The sequence below is a fragment of the Camelus bactrianus genome, chromosome 23 (genome assembly GCF_048773025.1).
Source record: "Camelus bactrianus isolate YW-2024 breed Bactrian camel chromosome 23, ASM4877302v1, whole genome shotgun sequence".
In the NCBI taxonomy this organism is placed as follows: domain Eukaryota; kingdom Metazoa; phylum Chordata; class Mammalia; order Artiodactyla; family Camelidae; genus Camelus; species Camelus bactrianus.
Window position 1 is genome coordinate 25161607 of NC_133561.1, and position 18731 is coordinate 25180337.

Genomic DNA, 18731 nt, shown 5'->3' on the forward strand with positions numbered 1-18731 from the left:
AAACCTGGAAATCTTGTCAATAAGTAATAAATTAGGATTGCCATTCAATTCCATTTAGATGAGATCCTTTGGTTCTTAGGATACTAAGCCAAAAAACTAAAATGAAGTCCAGCATAATAAGAAGCAGAAATTGCTAACATTCCAAAATGAAAGGAAGAGAGGCTTTTAAAAAAAAAAAATCTTAAGCAATTAAATGAAAGAGAGATTTAAAGTTTTACCATGTTTATTTTACATCATTATTCTTTAGTTCTTATTAAGTTGGTACAATTTGGATAAATAAATACTCCCTTCCCTTTTTCGCTGCATATGTATTAGTAGGGGTAGGAAGAACAGAATATGAGAGAACAGGCAAAGGGAGTAGACAGCAGAAAGATAAAGCTGGAGAGAGAGACAGAGTGTTTATATGAACCCTTCTGTTAGCAGTACCAACCAGCAAAGTACAAGGAGGACAACGTGGAGTGTTTTCTTCTCACATGGACTTCTGAAAGAATGAATATGGGGCCACATTTGATATACATTAAATACATAGCATGGTGGTTCAGGTTTTCTATCAGATATGATGTGTATATTCTTTTTTTCTTGCTTTTTAAGCTCCATAGATGATATTATTCATGAAGCACTTTTAGTATACTATTCAGCAAATATTAATTTGATCATATTACACCAATCTCGGTTAGCAGAAAGCACTGTCAGCTGCCACGTAAGGTCCTCCTTTCAGGCAACACTTCATCCTACACTTGGAGCTTCACGTCAGAGGAAGTTCTGGAAAGGCATTCCTCTTTCAGTTGGGTTTACAATTCATCTGCAACACTAAATGCAGATAAAATAAAGATCAACCTTGGTGAAAGGTCTGTACGTAACAGCCCCTTGCAAATGTAGCCAATCCTGTCGAGACAGTAACTGTAAAGGAATTGTTCTCTTTCAGCCTTTTCTTCCCCCACTTCCTCTAAAGATCTTCATCCCAATGCTTTGGTGCTCCATATGTGACCGTGAGGCAGAGCTGCCTCTGTGCTGGAGACGCCCGTCACAGAGGAGATCAGAATGTGTGCAGACAACCCTGCATTATGTTCATCTCATCAGTTCTGCCCAATCCACAGGGGTAAAAAATGGATGAGATTTGATATCTTCAACACCAGCAACCCCAGCACCAAGACGCTCCACAGGGTTGAACTGTAAGAGCTAAAAAAGAAGAATTTAGTGAGTAATAAGACTCCAACTAGAGAATCAAAGGAAAATAAAAATATATGAAAGGAAAGAACTTCTAAATTCAACCCCAGTAACAAATGGACTTGATTAACAGCCAACTGACTATTTTTCCTTGAAAGGGAAGTATGTCTATAAAGTCACTCTAGCTGTGGAATGGTGGGGAATATATCTTAGTTTATAGTTTTTCACCTGATTTGAAATATGACCTTGAGTAACTCACTTTGTTTCTCATCCTCATATAGTAAAACAGGATAGTTACACCTATCAATGTCCTACTCCAAAAGTACAATTGTGATATTAATTAGATATTGAACCAAATTCTGAGAGATCCATTTACTCCTTTCATGATTAGAAACTTTGGGAGGCACAGTAAGTCTTTCAGCCCCTAATGAATTACGTATGCATTGGACTAAACTTTACCTACGGTCTGAACAAGCCAATTCGTATTCCAAAATCGCTATCTTGAAATAGCTGACTCAAATGAAATAATCTGATCCAATGATTGCAACATGTTTTGACTTCTTCACTGATAGGAATCGGGTATAAAATAAGTTAATAATGTTATATGCCACAGGATTAAGTTGGGAAAATAAAAGTAGTCATATACGATTGAGCCAACTGCATGATTCTCAGCAAATTTGAAGAGTTGTGCAACTATCACCACAATCCAGTTTTAGAACACTCTGATCACCCTAAAAAAGATTCCTTATGCTGTTTGCAGTTAATCCGCATTTCCATCCCCAGCCCAAGGCAACCACTAATTTGCTGTCTCTATAAACTTGCCCTTTCTGCATATTTCATATAAATGAAATAAAATATATTGTCTTTTGCAGCTGCCTTCTTTCACTTAGCGAAATGTTTTTGAGATTCGTCCATGTTGCAGCAGGTATCAATAATCTGTTCCTTTTTATTTCTGAGTAACATTCCACTATTTGAATATAACACATTTTTTAATCTATTCACCAGTTAATGGATATTTGGACTTTCCAGGTTGAGGCTATAATGAATAATATTGCTATTAACATTCACATATGTCTTTCTGAAGACACGTTTTCATTTCTCTTAAGGACATTCCTAGGAGTGGGATTGGTGGGTCACGTGTTAAGTTAATGTTTAGCTTTTTAAGAAACTGCCAAACTTTATCTAAAGTTGCTGTACCATTTTACATTCCCACCAGCAATGTATGAGAGTTTCAGTTTCTCTTTATCCTCATCGACACTTGGTACTGTCTATCCTTTTCATTACAACCTTCTAGTGGATATTAGTGGTATATTATTATGACTTAACTTGTATTCCTTAATGACTAATGGTGGTGAGCATTTTTTCATGTCCTTCTTAACCATTCATATAGCTTCCTTGCTGCATCTTTGCCATTTTTACACTGAGCTGTCTGCTTACTGAGTTAAAAGAGTTCTTTATACATTCTGAATACAAGTCTTTTATCAGTTACATGATGTGCATATAGTTTCTCCCAGTCTGTGGCATGTCTTCTCATTTTCTTACTGTATCCTTTGAGGTACAAGAGTTTTTAATTTTAATGAAGCCCACTTCATCATTTTTTTTTCTTTTATGGATCATGTTTTTGGTGTCATATCTAATAATTCTTTTCCTAACCCCAGGTCATGAAGATTTTCTCCTGGTTTTTTCCCCTACAATTTTTATAGTTTTAGCTCCTACATATAGTTCTATGAGCTATTTTGAGTTAATTTTTACATATGACATAAGGTAAGGGTCTTAGTTCATTTTGGTTTTAGCATGTGAATATTTAATTTTTTCAGCACTGTTTATTGAAAAGACTTTTTTTTCATCATCAAATTATCTTGGCGCCTTTACTAAAAAATCAATGGACCATAAATGTAACAGTTTATTTCCGAACTCTCAGTTCCATTCCATTGACCTATATGCCTATCTTTGCTCTAATAACACAGTAATTAAATAGTCAATGTGGCTTTATACCGACTGTGGAAATTTGGTAGTTTAAGTTCTCCCTCTTTGTTCTCTTTCAAAATTGTTTTGGATATGCTGGGTCCCCTGCCTTTTCATATACATTTTGGAGTAAGATAAGGTTTCCCAATTTTGTTGATATTTTCAAAGAACCAACTTGTGATTTAATTTTTCTCTTCTAGTCAACAAAAATTTTCTCTTTCATTGATTTCTGCTTCCTTTCTTCTGCTCTCTTTGGATTTACTTTGCTTTTCAGTTTCTTTTTCTAGTTTCCTCAGTTACAAGGTGAGATTTCTATTTAAGATCATTCCTCTTTTCCTGTATGTGTCTAAAGCCATAAATTTCCCTCAAGAACTGATGTAGCTGTATCCTATAAATTTTGATATATTGTATTTTTTTTTCTCATTCCAGTAAAAACATTCTGTGGCTTCTCTTGGGATTTTTTTCTTTGACTCAGGTTATTTAAGAGTGTGTTGTTTAATTTCTAAATACCTGGTGTGGGTTCACTAGATCTCTTTCTGTGGATGATTTCTAATAAAAAATTATTATGGTCAGAGTATGCTGTATAATTTCAATCCTTTTAAATACTGAAACTTGTTTTATTACATAGCAGATGATCCATCACGGAGAATGTTTCATGTACATGTGACAAGAAGGTATTCTGCAATCATTGTTCTATATAAGTCAGCTAGAGTTGTTTAATAAAGTTGTTAGGTCTTCTCTATATTGTTGCTGATTTTCTATCGATTATCAAGAATGGGGTATTGAAGTTTCCATTTATTATTACTGGATTATCTATTTTTTCCTTCAATTGGTCAGATTTTGCTTCATATGTTTTGAAGCTTTTATTAGAGCATAAACAATTATAATTGCTGTATCTTTCTACATGTTGACCTCTTCATCATTATAAAACATCTTAGTCCCTGGAAGTCTTTTGTCTTCACATTGATTTTGTCTGGTGTTTAATATAGTCACTTCAGCTCTCCTATGACCTGATTGCATGGTTTATCTTTTTCCATTCTTTTTCTTTCAGCCTATTTGTGTCTTAGAATATAAGTGTGTCTCTCGTACACAGATACTTGGATTTCAGTTTTTTATCCAGTTAACAATCTCTGCCTTTTGTTTGGCATGTTTAGACATTCACATTGAATGTAATTATTGACATGGTGGGTTTATGTTTGCCATTTTGCTACTTGTTCCCTCTATTGTCTTTTTTGTTCCTCTTTTATTGCCTTCTTTTGTGTCAAATACTTTTTACTATACTATTTCAGTTCCTCTATTAATTTCCTTTTACTATTTTTTCAGTGGTTGCTGTAAGGATTACAATACACTTCTTAATTTATCACAATCTACTTCAGATTAATATTAACTTAGGTCCAGTGAAATGTAGAAACTTTGCTCCACTATAGTTCCATTCTTTCTGCCCTCTTTTGTCTTTTACACTCATTAAATTCTGTATATTAAACCTATACATATATCATAAACCTATCAGCACAGTGTTGTATATATTGCTTTATACAAACTTACGTTTTTTAAAAGAAGTTGAGAAGAGAAATACTGAATCATTTCTATTCATATATCATTCCAGGACTCTTCACTTCCTCTTATGAATTCAGGTCACTATCTGATAACTGTTAGCCTAAGAACTTCCTATACTATTTCTTGTAAGACAGGTCTGCTAGCAATGGATTCTCTCAGTCTTCACCTGGGAATTTCTTTTTTCATTTTCATTTTTGAAGGGTAATTTTGCTGGATACAAAATTTTTGGTTGAGAGTTACTTCCTTTCAGCACTTTAAATATGTCATTCTGGGGTCTCCTGTTTCCCATTGTTTTTGATGAGAAGTCAGACATCAGTGTTCCCTTGTATACAATGAGTTGTTTGCTTTGGCTGCTTTCAAAATTTTTCCTCTTTTGTTTTTGTCTTTCAACAATTTGACTATAACATCTCTACGTAGATCTCTTTATATTTTCCTACTTAGGGTCCACTTAGCCTCTTGGATGTATAATAATGTTCTTCATCAAGTATGAGATGTTTTAGCTTGTTTCTTAAATATTTTTTGTTGCCCCTTTCCCTATTTCCTCTCTTTTTGAAATCTCCATTATATGTATATTGGTATATTTAATATAGTCTTACAGGCCTCTGTATCCCTGTTCATTTTTCTTCAAATTTTTGTGTCTGTTTTTAGAATGGGATAATTACTATCATTCTGTCTTCAAGTTCTTTGATTCTTCCTTCAGCTATCCCAAATTTGCTGTTGAGATGTTCCAGTTAATTTTTCCCCCTACTTAATTCTTCATTTTAATTATTGTACTTTTCAACTTGAGAATTTCTATTTGGTTCTTTTTTTTCTTTTACTACAATTTTTATCCCCTTGCTGAGAATCTCCATTTATTGATTCATTACTGTCTTATTTTCCTTTAATGCTTTAAATGTGGTTTCCTTTAGTTCCGTGAAAATATTTATAACTTCTTTGAAGACTGTTAAATCCAAACTCTGGGGACACTCAGAGTAATTTCTATTGACTGCTTTTTTCCCATGCATATGGGTCATACTATTTTGTTTCTGCAGATATCTTACTATATTTTGCTGAAAATCAGATATTTTAGACAACATATTTTCTCTAGAGTCTGATTTTTTTTTTCTCATGAAGACTGTTATCATTAACTGTTGGTTGGTTTATTCTTTTTCTGGTAACTTGTTTCAGCTAGACCTGCTTCCCCACACCCCACTGTAACAAACACAGGTTGATATCTCTGCTCATTTTTTTTTTCTCCTGTTTTCATCTTTAAGCTTGGTTTCCTAAGCGTCATCCCTGTGTCTGCATAGCTTAGTGGTCAACCAGTGATTGAAAAGGAGTGCATTCAAATACCTCAGCCACTAATGCTTCCATCCTATGCCAATGGGCAGGAGAATATGTTCAAAATTTAGGCCACTTTCTTTCCCTGTTCCCATGCACATGAAGACAGCCTCAGTGTTGGTCCTCATGACCTGCCCCAGTCTGGCAGAACCTTCACACCTGACCATGCAGGCAGGGGATAGGAGCAACTCCCAGGCAAGAATGTCACAGAGTCCCACTGTTCTTTCCCAAAGTTCAGCTGTTTTTCAAGCATAAATACGTTCCAGATTGTTGTATCCCTCTCATCAGTTTCCAAAGCACTAGATGGTTCTTTCTGCCAACTCCATCCAACTCCACAATTTCCTTTTTTGAGAAGAGAATTTGCCAACCTCTTCATACCTATAGCCATTCACATTTGCGAATATTCCTATAACAAATAATTTTTTTTTGAAGAATTTAGCCAACTGCAACTGAAATATTTAGGTGATTACTTTACACTAATGGTTCTATACCTATAGGAAATTCCACTATTCAAATTAAACTTAAACTTTCATTTCTTCTTTTTCCTCTATCTCCATTTGTTCTTTCAGTCATGATTCATTAATTCAATTATTTATATAAAAATATCAATTGATTTCCCATTATGTGCCAATCCACTACTTTTTTAGATCTTTTCAACCTGTATCACCAGCAGCTGCCTTACTCTTACGTTAGCAGTCAGTCCTATAATTCAACTACATGCTTCATCAAATTACAAATTGGTATATGTCATGAACCTTTAATGTTGCCCTATCAATAATAATAATAATACGAAACATTTACGTGACACTTATTGTGTGTCAGGCATTATTCTAATCACTTAACAGAGGTTAATTCGTTTAAAAAATTCACACAACTCTATGAATAGTTACTTTTATTATCTCTGTTTTATAGATGAGAAAACAGACTCACAAAAATTAAATAACTTGCTTAAGATCATATAGGTAGTAAGCAGCAAGGACAGGATCTGAATTCAGGTATGAAGTCTCCGGAATCCATGCTCTTGATCACAACATTACATTGCCTCATGAGTGTGTGATCTGCAAGTGCCAAGGATCTATTACTTCACTTTGATATTATCAAATCCACAAGGGGAGTGAAGCATATACTTCAAAAGGCTGTACTCACAGTCTTTTCACTTGGAATTATTGTATCTAGCATTCAAAATGACTGCTTTTTATTAAAGCTAACTGGTCAAAGAATTTTTATATTAGAAGTTGCTAAACTGTTAAAAGAAAAGCTGCTATTACAAAACAAACATAAGAAATCCTAAATGTATCAAATCCATTTTCAAAATCAGACAATTCATGTCTACTGACTAAAATGTGGAAGGCAGCAGACATTTTACTATAAATGTAAAATATCAAACATTGATAAGAATTAACTGTAACTGTAGCATATTTTTTAATATTTCAGGAAACATATAAACATGTAAGTTCTTTCTTTCTTGTTATAATTGGCTTTTCTGCACCTATTTTTTCCAAAACATGAGCTCATTATGAAATTCCAAGAAAGGTTTATATTCTGACTTTTACTAAAGTCAATTTACTTAGTTCATGGACTCGTCTACAAATTTGCAAGTATAAATCTATAGGCAAAAATGTAACTGTTTCATCCATGACTGTCTTGCTTATTCTGCCATTTTAAATACTATCCCAGGCCTCCTGAGGGGTCACACAAATATTCTATTGCTTAAGAGAACATGTCAACTGACGGCAAAACCAAGACAGTCACTGCCAACCTCTTTTCTCCTGAAGAATAGGCAATAAAGCTGAGCAATGGAGACACAAATTTGTTTTGAAAGTCTTTTTTCTCATATACCTTTCAACTGACAAAGCAACTGGGACATAATGAACTACATGTACACTGTGAAGCACAAATATACATGCTCTGAGGATTTGTAAAGTGTAAATACCTTTTTACTTAATTGCACTTAAACGTAACTATGTTCACTTTAGCACTCTTCACTTGGACTGAGGTGCCTGAACCACTGGGTACAGGGGATTATGAAATCTAGGAAAAAAGCAAGGAGCTGAAAAGACCAAAGAGGAAAAAATCTCCCCAAAGCAGAATTATTTCCATATAAATCATTCTGTGATTTTTAAAAATGACCTCTATGAACTGTGAGGTAGTGGAAGAGGAAAGTCAAAATGACAGATTGCTAATCATGCCAAGAGACCCCCTTTCCCTTTCCTGATGATGCTTCCTCAACATGAGTGGTAGTTTCCTTAGGCACGCCAACGACGGAATGCTCTTCCACTATATGAGCTATACATATCTGCATGTGGGAAATTAACATACCTTAAGCTCAGACTCCTTTACAATATAATTTCTAAGAGATAGGAGTAGCAGACCTTAATTAATGTGGCAAATTCTATTCTCAATATTATATAATAATGACTACTTCTAAGAAAGAAAAACAAAAAAATAGCAGTTCCTAGCCTTCCTTAAACTATTTAACAAAGAAATATTCTGAATTTACCTTGTGCCACAGAAAATAAGATGAAATCAAATGAGTAAGTGTCCTTTTTCCCCATTAGAATGAAAAGTTCATGTATCTTTGCATTATCTCTTAATCCTTTTGCAAAGAGCTCAGGGTACTCTCATCTCACTATTTCCAATCTGATTATGTTTCTTTTTATTTTATATACTCTGGGCAAATTAGTCTTCCTGAAGCACAACTCTGATCCTTTCACTCTTCTGCATAAAAACTCCAAATCTCTATTTTTTTTTACTGAATTAAATGCTATCATTTTCCCCTGGTGCTCATGATAACAGAACCCCTTAAGAGAACCCCAACTTCTCTTTCCACACTCATTTACTGCTATTACTCATCCCTATGTTCATCCCTGTACTCTGGATAAACCGAACTTTCCAATTCCCAAGTTGAGGCTTTCTGACTCCTTCCGTGCCTCTGTTCAAGCTGTGATTTCCATCTAGCTCTTCCTCCACATCCAACCCTGCAATGCTGCAGTTCGGGCTAAGGCCCCACAAGAGTAACACCCACTGCACAAAACCCTTCCTAATACCACCGCTGCCTCAACTGTAACACCTCGTTACCTTGACTTGCCACAGTACACTTTAACCCTCTCTGATGGCCTTTGTCAAATCTACCTGTGACACAGTTATCTGGGAGCCTTACCTTTGCAGCTTATGACACTATGCCTTGCACAGATTTGTTGAACGGAACCAAAATCACTCTTCAGGTGAATACTAAGTGATTCTCTTCTTAATATCTTCTCCCCTTCCCTTCTTCCTTTCTTTCTTTTTTAAATTTTGTTTTCCCTGATTTATAAAAATAATTCACATTTCCTTAAACAAAAATTTTAGTTCTTGATCTTTTTCAAATAACCTTTCCCTTGATCTTTTCATAAAAGTATACGGGATCACAGGCCTGTCTAACTGTGAGCCTCTACGTCACAGTCCTAAACAAGCCTCAGTGTACTCATCAAAACTCCTTCTCCAAAACTAGAGGAGCATTTTAAATGTGGGGAATCAGTTTAAGAAGCTCGCTAGAGTTCCAAGCCTACCTCTGGGATACTGAACTGTAATTATCAGTAATCTCTTTCCTCAAAGCCACCAGAAGTACACTGATACCAGTATTCAAGTTCCATGAATGGATCTACGAGTGACCTAACTTGGCAAGATTTCCTACCAACTTCTCTCCTAAGTAGCCCATTCCTAAGTTTATAAATATGAATCAAAAATTGAAAATAGCCATTCATATAGGGTTACAAAATATAACAGGGCAGCTCCAGACAAGCTAAAAGCAATACTGAAATCTTATGCCTACACAGATATATGGAACTGACTAAACATTAGCCTGGATTTCCGAGGGGAAAAAAATTAATACCAACAAGCTTTAACTGTTCTGACATCATCAATACTTAGATAACAGCAGAAGCCTAAAGACACACAGTACTGATTCTGAATTTGTGGTTAGTAATGGGTCTTTCTTGCCCAAAACTAATTTCTTTAAGGTTTTGGAGCTTGGAGCTGTGGACTCTGTTAATTTGCATGGTTGATATACTTGGCCAATAGGTCAATTAAATTACCTGTTGAATGAGTGAGCGAGCCTCTTCAGAGACACATTCTGGCATGTTCAAAGTAGTGTGAGTATTTATTCCTGCTGGATGGCACTCAACCAGAGTCTGAAACAATCAATCAGGTACACTTCTTATCCCAAATACCATCACATTCTGTTCCATCAGAATATGGACAGCAAATATGGAGAGCTCAACGACCAACCTAACTGGAGGTGCAGTAATCAACACAGTGCCCTCTAAGCAGTTTAGGAAAAGGACTATGAGCCTGCAGAACTTCTAACTGAAATACAGGCAGTCATCAAAATCCCATCACAAGCTTACGCTTTTCGCCCTTTTCCCTTAGTTATAAAGATGCCTAATAACAGAAAAGCTTACATTACATCCAAAAACTAAAAAGGACTTGATAGCACTGAAATTTTTTAATGTTCTTAAAAAACCTTCCAAGTTGAAAATTTGTTAATAATAATGCTTTATATATGTATAGCACTGCATGGTTTAAATGTACATATAGGCGATTTGTATATTCTACGACAGTGTTACGAGTTCAGCATTAACTACATATTTAAGGTAGGTAACCACTTACAAAAGTATGACTGTTCATTTCTCTATTTTCATCCAGGAGGCAATCTGCACAATACTCTACTAAAGTCTATTAACTACTAACCTCAAACATCTTACTTAAAAGTTATTGATCAGAGGGAGTATAAATTCTGTCCTTAAGCTAGAATGGATAGGAAAAATTTACAGTATTGAGAAAAAAGATAATGTTACCTTTAATATCTACACTTGCTTTCTAAAATGATAATCCCCTCATGGTTTCAGACTAGGTGTTTAAAACATACAGAAAATTCTAATGAATCCATGTATGAACCTTACAAATTTAACTGTTAAAACTGAACCACAGAGAAAGAAGAAAAAGAATGTCTCGTCTTATATCTCACTATGTACAACCATTGTGACATAACAGAATTTCACTATCAATTTGTTCAATGTAATATAATTCTACTTTTACAAAAATCTGAAATCTTGATAAACTTGCATTTTTCTGCACCCCTCCATTTTTGGTATCAAGTTTTTCTTACTTAGTCCATGATCTAAAAACTAGAGGCAAAGGCTAAATAGTCTCAATTTGAAATCAAGGTAGCATCTGGATAGACTTATTAAACATCCAGGTCACTGCTTACCTTGCCAGTGAGAAGTTCAAAGAGGACAGCACCCAAACTCCACCAATCACAGGCTTCAGTTTCTTCTGTGATGGCTCCAACCTCTAAACACACCAAAAAAGGTTGATATTAAAATTCCAAAGGTCAATTAAACTTTCAAAATTAACATGTATTTTGCAAGGTGACCTTTTTAATGCTGAGAGAGCACATACTAAATACTACTGGGCTTTCAAAATTCCTGAAAGTTACTTATCCCTTTGGTCACCTACTGTGGTTGCATTTTTTTATGCAGTCACATATTAAACTGAGACATTTGTTCTTTAGTTGATGGAGGGACACCTTCAAGATGCTTTACTTGAAAGTTACAGGAAACTCCTAGATCAGCATTTTGCTTAATTTTTTCAAATTTGAGAATGTATATGACCTATCTCGGGGTCATTCTTTGTTTTAGAAATAAAGACTCTAGGTTTCAGAAGGTACTTCAAAAATTACTGAAACCAGTATTAATTATCCTTTTAGTTATAGGTTAGAAACCAGAGAGGTGAAATGCCTTGTTCAATGTCATACAGAAAATCAGCAGCAGAACTAAGACCCGGTTTACAGTATCATCCCTCTCCTATCCTATATAATCAATTGTTTTCAACTAACGGAGGAGCATGTGAAATGCAAATTTACCCACTTTGTTATTTAAAAGCACAGGTAGATATGCTGTTTTAAGCCACATCTGGAACTACTGGCTAAGATAAGGGCTTTTAGAGTATCTCCAAATGAGAATTTTATTTGTGTTATATCTACCTCTCATCAGCACAAGTTCTGGAAATGTGAGTTTTCAGGTATCATCTTTCAGGTTCTTCTCTACCAATCAGCAATAATAACTTCTCATTTCACCATTTTTGAGGCTTTTAGCCCTTAAGTCATGTTTGATGTCTTCTTGTCCTTTTCTAGTAACATTCAACTAGTCACTACGTTTGAGAAGTACCTGCCCTTTCATTTGCATTTGACTGACAAAACACACTCATTATTTGTCTGCAGGTAGCCCACACCTCACAACAATACTGTTGAAGAGGTTTTAAGCAGGTAGGTTGGAACTTGGACAATATGACTGAAAGTGGTGCTCAGGTGCCCAGCCTTTTAACCAATACTTAGCAAATCTACTGTGTTGGAGAACCAAAAAAAATAATAATAATAATAATTAACATAGCTTGAGTTTTAAGTCTTGAAGCAAAGGTCATATGGGCCAGGAAAAGAAAAGAGCCGTCCCTATGCAAGACAGTGGAATGACTCCACCTCAGCAACCTTCCTCCGAATCCCTGTCCTTACGCCATTCTGGGTTTCAGACGGCCTGGGTGGAACCACACCCTTCACAGCAGCCCCTGCCCGGGCTTGCTCTCTGCTGTGCTTCATGCCAGATCACACCCTCCAGGCTCTAACTACCTGCTCTCCGCTAGGTGGTAAGAAGAAAACATACATATTTTACTAACTTAAATTGTTCTATGAATGACCAGAAGTCTCCTAATCCTCCAAGAGCCATGTGCAGCTTGTTTGCTAAACTGAGAACTACCCTACTATCTAACAACAGAGGTCTAATTATACGTCGTGTGGCACATTATCATGATGAAATACTATGTAAGCATTTTAAATGTATTCATACAAGGTTTAAGTGTATAAGTAAACGTCTGGTTATATTAAATTTTAAAAAACAAGCTATAAGACAATAGAATCCTAATTTTAAAAGTATGTATTTTTTAAAAAGACCAGTGAGAAACTACGACAATGTTTTAGCGGCTTGCCTCTGGGATACCATTCCTATACTTATTAACCCACATGAATAGTTAAGCGGTGCAATTTTAAATGTACAGCAAGATGACATGACAATAAGCAGGCTTGTTGGAGCCAGGAAGACGAAGTTACATAGGCCAGCCCTCCCTCAGAGCCTACAGTCTCCTCTACAACTTTAATGTTATCGTGTGTTAGAGACAGCAACGGACTAGGAAACGGAAATCCTGGGTTAAGAGCCTTGAGGAAGTCACCTGATCTCATCAGCAACACCAGGGTTAGATCTGAGGGCCTCTGGATTAAATTTAGCTATAAATGCTACAATTTTGATACTTGGGGATTTCAGAAAATAGTGATTCCCTTGAGGGATAATTCCTTAGCAGCTCTCATTCAAAGTGTTTACGCAACCCCTCCCAGATTCAAACACATTGCCCCCACCCCTACTCCCAACCTCCCCAGAGACAGCCACCATCACCTCAGAAGTGTGCTCCAGAAACTTTAGAAGGGATGTGTGTTCTTATAAACTTTAGAAAAGTAAAAGAAATTCACCATAGCCCTGTCATCAAATATAGCCTTTTGCACATTTCCTTCCAGGCAATGGATTACATCATTTCCCTGTTCTGAAATGGCTTGCCACTGACCATTAAATAACATCCAAATGTCTTGCTTAATCAGGAATATGTATATTCAGGCCTCCATGAAGTCTCAACCCATCAGATGCATTCAACCAACATACACAAACTGCACAAACCAGGCGCTAGGCTAGGCCTAGTCTGTGAAGACGGAACAAGAGACCCAAGTAGGCCCTGAAGACAATTTACTCTCCGTGTTCGGCTGGCTCCCTACCTAGCCCAGGACGCACCAAGTGGCACCTGGCAGAACTGCTGGCGACGCTCTAGCTCTGCCAGCCTGGGACTATTTCACTCTCTCCCCAATTCTTTTTGCATCCTTCCTTGATCTTCCCTTCTTTCTTCCACTGACAGCCTGCTGCTTTCCCCCTCCTCTTTTTCTGTCTTTCTTCCCCTTCTTGGAGGTCACCACTTAACCTTTTAGTGGAGTTCAGGCCTAGAGATCCAATCTAAGAAAAACAGCTTCTGAAAGTAGGAAGGCAACGAGTCTCAACGTTGTCTTTAATCTGATAGGGCTAAAAAAGAAGGACAGCAACTTTGAAAAGTTAGATTTTTTCCTCATGGAAATCTGGGGAGGGGAGGTGAAAACTGAACACATTTTAAATCCATCCCATTAACAGCACAGCTTGAATCACTATTTCTCAGAATGACTTTATATTAAGCAAGGATTCTTTAATTTATGTGAAAGTAACATCATGACTAACTGTCCTTGTTTAAATAGATGACTCTGAACAAAGAGCTCTGTATTAGATAAGATACAAAGAAGAACTTCCTAATGGCTAAGGAAACTAAACATTAAAACAACTGGAAGCAGGTACTCATAAAATTTTCCTTTAAGGTTTTAAAACAGAATTTTCACTTTCTTTTAATAATCAGAATGAAGGATTTTTGTTGTCTTTTCAACATCCCTTATAGATCAATAATTCTTACATTAAAATTTTAAAGATACACCCTGAAATTGCACTGCCAAAAAGAAGCCAGAGGTTCTGTGCCCATCAAAACCAGTACTCTGTAACTGCTTAACTGGCAAAATCTATACAAAAATGTAAGCATAAACCAAGAGTACTGACTTATATATAAAGCTGCATGATTGCTACTCTAAATACAAGGTGAACAGTCAGGTATGTGTGTCCTATGTCAAAAGCAGAGAATATAAAGAAATACCAAATAAATTTGTGAGGCTATTTTTAAAGTATTACGTAGCAAAGCTGAGAAGCCTCTTTCAACTCCTACCTTGAATTTTTAAAATCTTTGGGGAAAAAGCAGAAAAATATTCTGAAAGATAAATTCAACTCTGTTTTGTCAACTTCCAAAATATTTTCCCTGTAAGACCCACTGTGTTCGGTTTCTGTGCACGCCCCTTCTCCTGACACTCCATCCTGTATTTGCGGTTTCCAGGGCGGTAAAGCAGCATCCTTATTCTCCGCAAGTACAGCAGCGCTACAGACAGTGAGCAAATAAACTACTCCCTACGAAAACAAACAAATTCTCAGATTATTTCCACAAAAGCTCAAAAAGAGATGGTGACATCACAGAATCTTGGATTTTTGTCTTTGAGTCAGACACGTGCTGACAGGGCTCCAGCTGTGCTTCTGTTTGAGTCTGGCTGAGTGTTTCAGCTGCTCTGAAAACGAGGACAGCCAGACCTCTAACAATCCCTCTACCTGTAATTTTACAATCCTGAAAGTGTTTTCAAAAGCACTCAAGAGCCTTTCTCATAACTTCTTCTCCCTCCATTAACCTAAGATGCCCAAAGAGTGGGATTATGCTAAAATGGGCCAGCATTCCACAATCTTCCTTCTTCCTATGCACAGCCACCCTGCCCTGTCCCTGAGAGACCTGGTGGCAAGCGAAACGAGTCAGCGCCACTAAATCCAACGATTATCATCTTTTAATGTAAGGGAGACACAGAATCAGCTCCAGATTAGATTTCAACTCATCCAAATTTTTTTGAGGACAGCAATGGGAGGGCAGTCTAGTAAAATCCCAGACCTCTCATTTTAGTACTCTCAATTCCCAAATTCTAACACAATACTGACTCATACTAATGATTCAAATGATCATAATTCACAAGCGTATAAACAAGTTTAAATAAAACAATAAAGACACCACAACATAAAAACGCGCTTTGCCTACCTTTGTTTTACTCATGTTTAACACCTCATAGAACACTCTTCAACAAGCCAGGGTATTTTTCAGAAAAATAATGCTGCCTTGGTAACCCACACTGTCAAAGGGCTTGCTAAAACATAGAATAAGACAGTTTTACAGTCCCTATGATAGTCAGAGTTTACTAAGTCTCCCTCTTACCAAGCCAAAAATAATAATGTTAACCTGACCCCAAAACTGCACTATAATAAGCCTTGCTCCTGAAAAGTAAAGGAGCAAAAAGGCAGAAAGCTTGGACTCAGGAAACCATAAAATGTCTTTATCTGTATGAAAAGTGAAAGGAAAGCAGCAGAGTATACACTTTTAGACTTGAGGAAGTCTGAAAGACGCAGGAGAGACAACGTGATCTCAGCATTACTGAAATCACGACATACTCTATCCACCGGCCCAGGCCCTGCCTTTTAGGGCTGTACAGGTCATGTCACATGGATTTGTCAAAAGACATGGCTCAAAAAAAATTGCAGATAATGCTAAAACTGCGCTGGAAACTGTACAGAGAGCTTTAAAAGCTAGAAAATGTGTCTCAAACTCAGACTTTAAAAATGAATACCAACCTCTGTATAAAGCTTTAGAAAGATGAATCACCTTGCAGTTTAACCAACTGTAAATTCCTAAATTCGGGAATTTTCTTTTTACTTCACCGTCACTGTGCTTGGTAAATAAGGGAATTTGATATTCTGCATTTAGTTCTTTGATGGATTTGTTAAGGCACATTTTCAGACTGGTGATATCACTCGATTCTGTTCCATGGTTTTGTCACTGAGGGAGACCCAAACAGGTCCTCGCACCCTTTCCCTTACCTCAACTGATAGTAACAATGAGCTGCCCACCCCCATTCCAGAAACCTCCGGAGACAATTCCATAACGCCTCCAGCTGCACATTCTGTTATTTCTACCTTCCTTTCAGGACGTAGTAGCAAACACAGTTAGTTCAGAATTTACTTAGCAGATAATTTCACATAGAGAAATTCTACTTTAATTTAGAACAAGTAGTAAATATTTCTCCTAAACTCCTTTCCTTAACTATACTTTTTATCTTAGAGGCCTCACTTCTCTTCACTCTCAAAGTTATAGTAATTCTGGAACTCTTATTAAGAGGTCAAATAAAATTCAATGAAAAAGCAACAATTGTTGCAAATAAAGTATTTACATCATAGTCAAGTTAAACCAACATTTAGATGCCGAAAGAATTAAGTCACATAAATGACAGAGCACTTTATCCAAATATCAGAATGATGGAACAACTTTAAAGGCACAGACCTATAGAATACAGTAAAGTGATAACCAAAACTAAGTATAGTTTTAGGGGAGAGGGGCAGTAAATATAGTTTTCTAATGCCACAGGATTTTTTTTTTCCAAAACAAGTTTTAAAATTTTTACTTTAAATACCTGACCTTAAGGATTCCAACTCTCTCTTTTAGGGGGGAAAAATTAGCTTTTAGAATAAAAGAGAGATCTTTGGTGAATAAAACAGTATAAAAACGAAGCCACAGTCTTATGAACCTTAAAATTAAACACCATGTACACTTTGACAGTATCAGGAAAAAAGCCGTGGTATCTAAATTTTCTATAAATTCTGTAAGTGTTCAGTAAGATTAAAATGCTGTTACAAATAGTTTGTTAACTTTCTTCCAGGGGAGTCAGATTTCATTAATGGCCTTAGATAGTGGAGAAAAGTTAAAAAAAGAAAAAACCTGATCTATCACTAGTGACATACTTGGACCAAGGAAAAGAACATCCTTCTTCTGCAACGAGCATTCCATGTTAGCGAGAGCATGGAGACATTAGTACTGTGTTCCTACACAGACAATCTTTCCCCGCAGCATCTGTTGCTAATTGAAAGGGACTAGAATTACAAAATTCTAGTCAATTTCCCTCACCAGCTCTTGCTGTGTATAAAGATTTTCTATGCAGGGGCTGAGCATTAGTCTTCCACTACAGCTGATGACTAAAGAGCTAAGAGAAAGCAGCACAGAAGAAAGCATTTATTTATATATATCCAACAATACATGGAACTAAACTGTGAGAAGAGGGACAGCTAAGCGTACCTTTTGTTAGCTTGGCAGATTATAATTCTATAAATATAACTATTCACCTATAAAAGTCTATTAACGTCCTAGATAATTAACTGTATAGGTCTTCTGTTTAGGCAATCCCTTTTTTTAATACAAATCTTCAAGATTAACTGTCAATACTAAACCAATTATGTCTTATTTCCAGCTCCTAAGCAGTGCCTGGGACACAGGAGGCACTTAATAAATGTTTGTTGAATAACCATATCCATCTTGTGTCTTGTGGCACAGTGCATTCAAAATACCTACAAAGAAAGGCCTCATCACATGAATTCTCTTTAAGTCTCATTGAGCACAGAGATCTACATCAAGTCCTTTTGTCCTCCACATGTGGTAGGCAAGAAAGCTTCAAACGTTATCAAAAGCATTTTCTGGCCGCTGAAGGGAACACAGATGAGAGCAGGCAAGGATGGAGGCCAGTCAGCTGAGGACTGCAGTGGTCCAGCAAGAGATGACGATGGCTTAAAGTGGGCTGTTTGAGTGGACAGCTGGACAGCTTTCAGAGCTCCCCTCTGTAGAGCACAGTGACGGCAATGGTTTGTCCTGGCACAGATGGCACATGGTAAGGATATAAAGCTGAAAAACCCTGGGGACAGGAAGAAGACAGGACTGGGAGATGACTCCAGGTTTCTCCTGCTCCTGTTCAATGTAAGGAATCCAGACACAGAATTACATGAAATGTGCTACAAATGTGTAAGCCGGCTATAATATCTGGACTAACTAGAGGCTGGAATTTGCATGTCTTAGCCCATCCTTTCAAATGGGCATTTTGCCCCCTTTTTTCTTACTTTATATTTATATATTTATATTTCAGAAAATGTTGGCTGCCCGATTATCTGTTCCATATT

The 18731-nt window shown here is 36.5% G+C and overlaps 1 protein-coding gene across 5 annotated transcripts in view; it reads right to left on the reverse strand.

Moving 5' to 3' along the window:
* Positions 1–205: 205 nt before the first annotated feature.
* Positions 206–18731, reverse strand: part of RPS6KC1 (ribosomal protein S6 kinase C1) — a 141563-nt gene continuing 123037 nt past the window's right edge. For all 5 annotated transcript variants that reach the window (XM_074351828.1, XM_074351827.1, XM_074351830.1 and 2 more), the window contains 3 exons: positions 11258–11340; positions 10083–10178; positions 206–1179 (listed from right to left, as the gene is read on the reverse strand). In XM_074351828.1, the coding sequence (XP_074207929.1) occupies positions 1069–1179; positions 10083–10178; positions 11258–11340 (290 nt within the window). In that variant the 3' untranslated portion in view covers positions 206–1068. The remainder of the gene's footprint in view (positions 1180–10082; positions 10179–11257; positions 11341–18731) is intronic.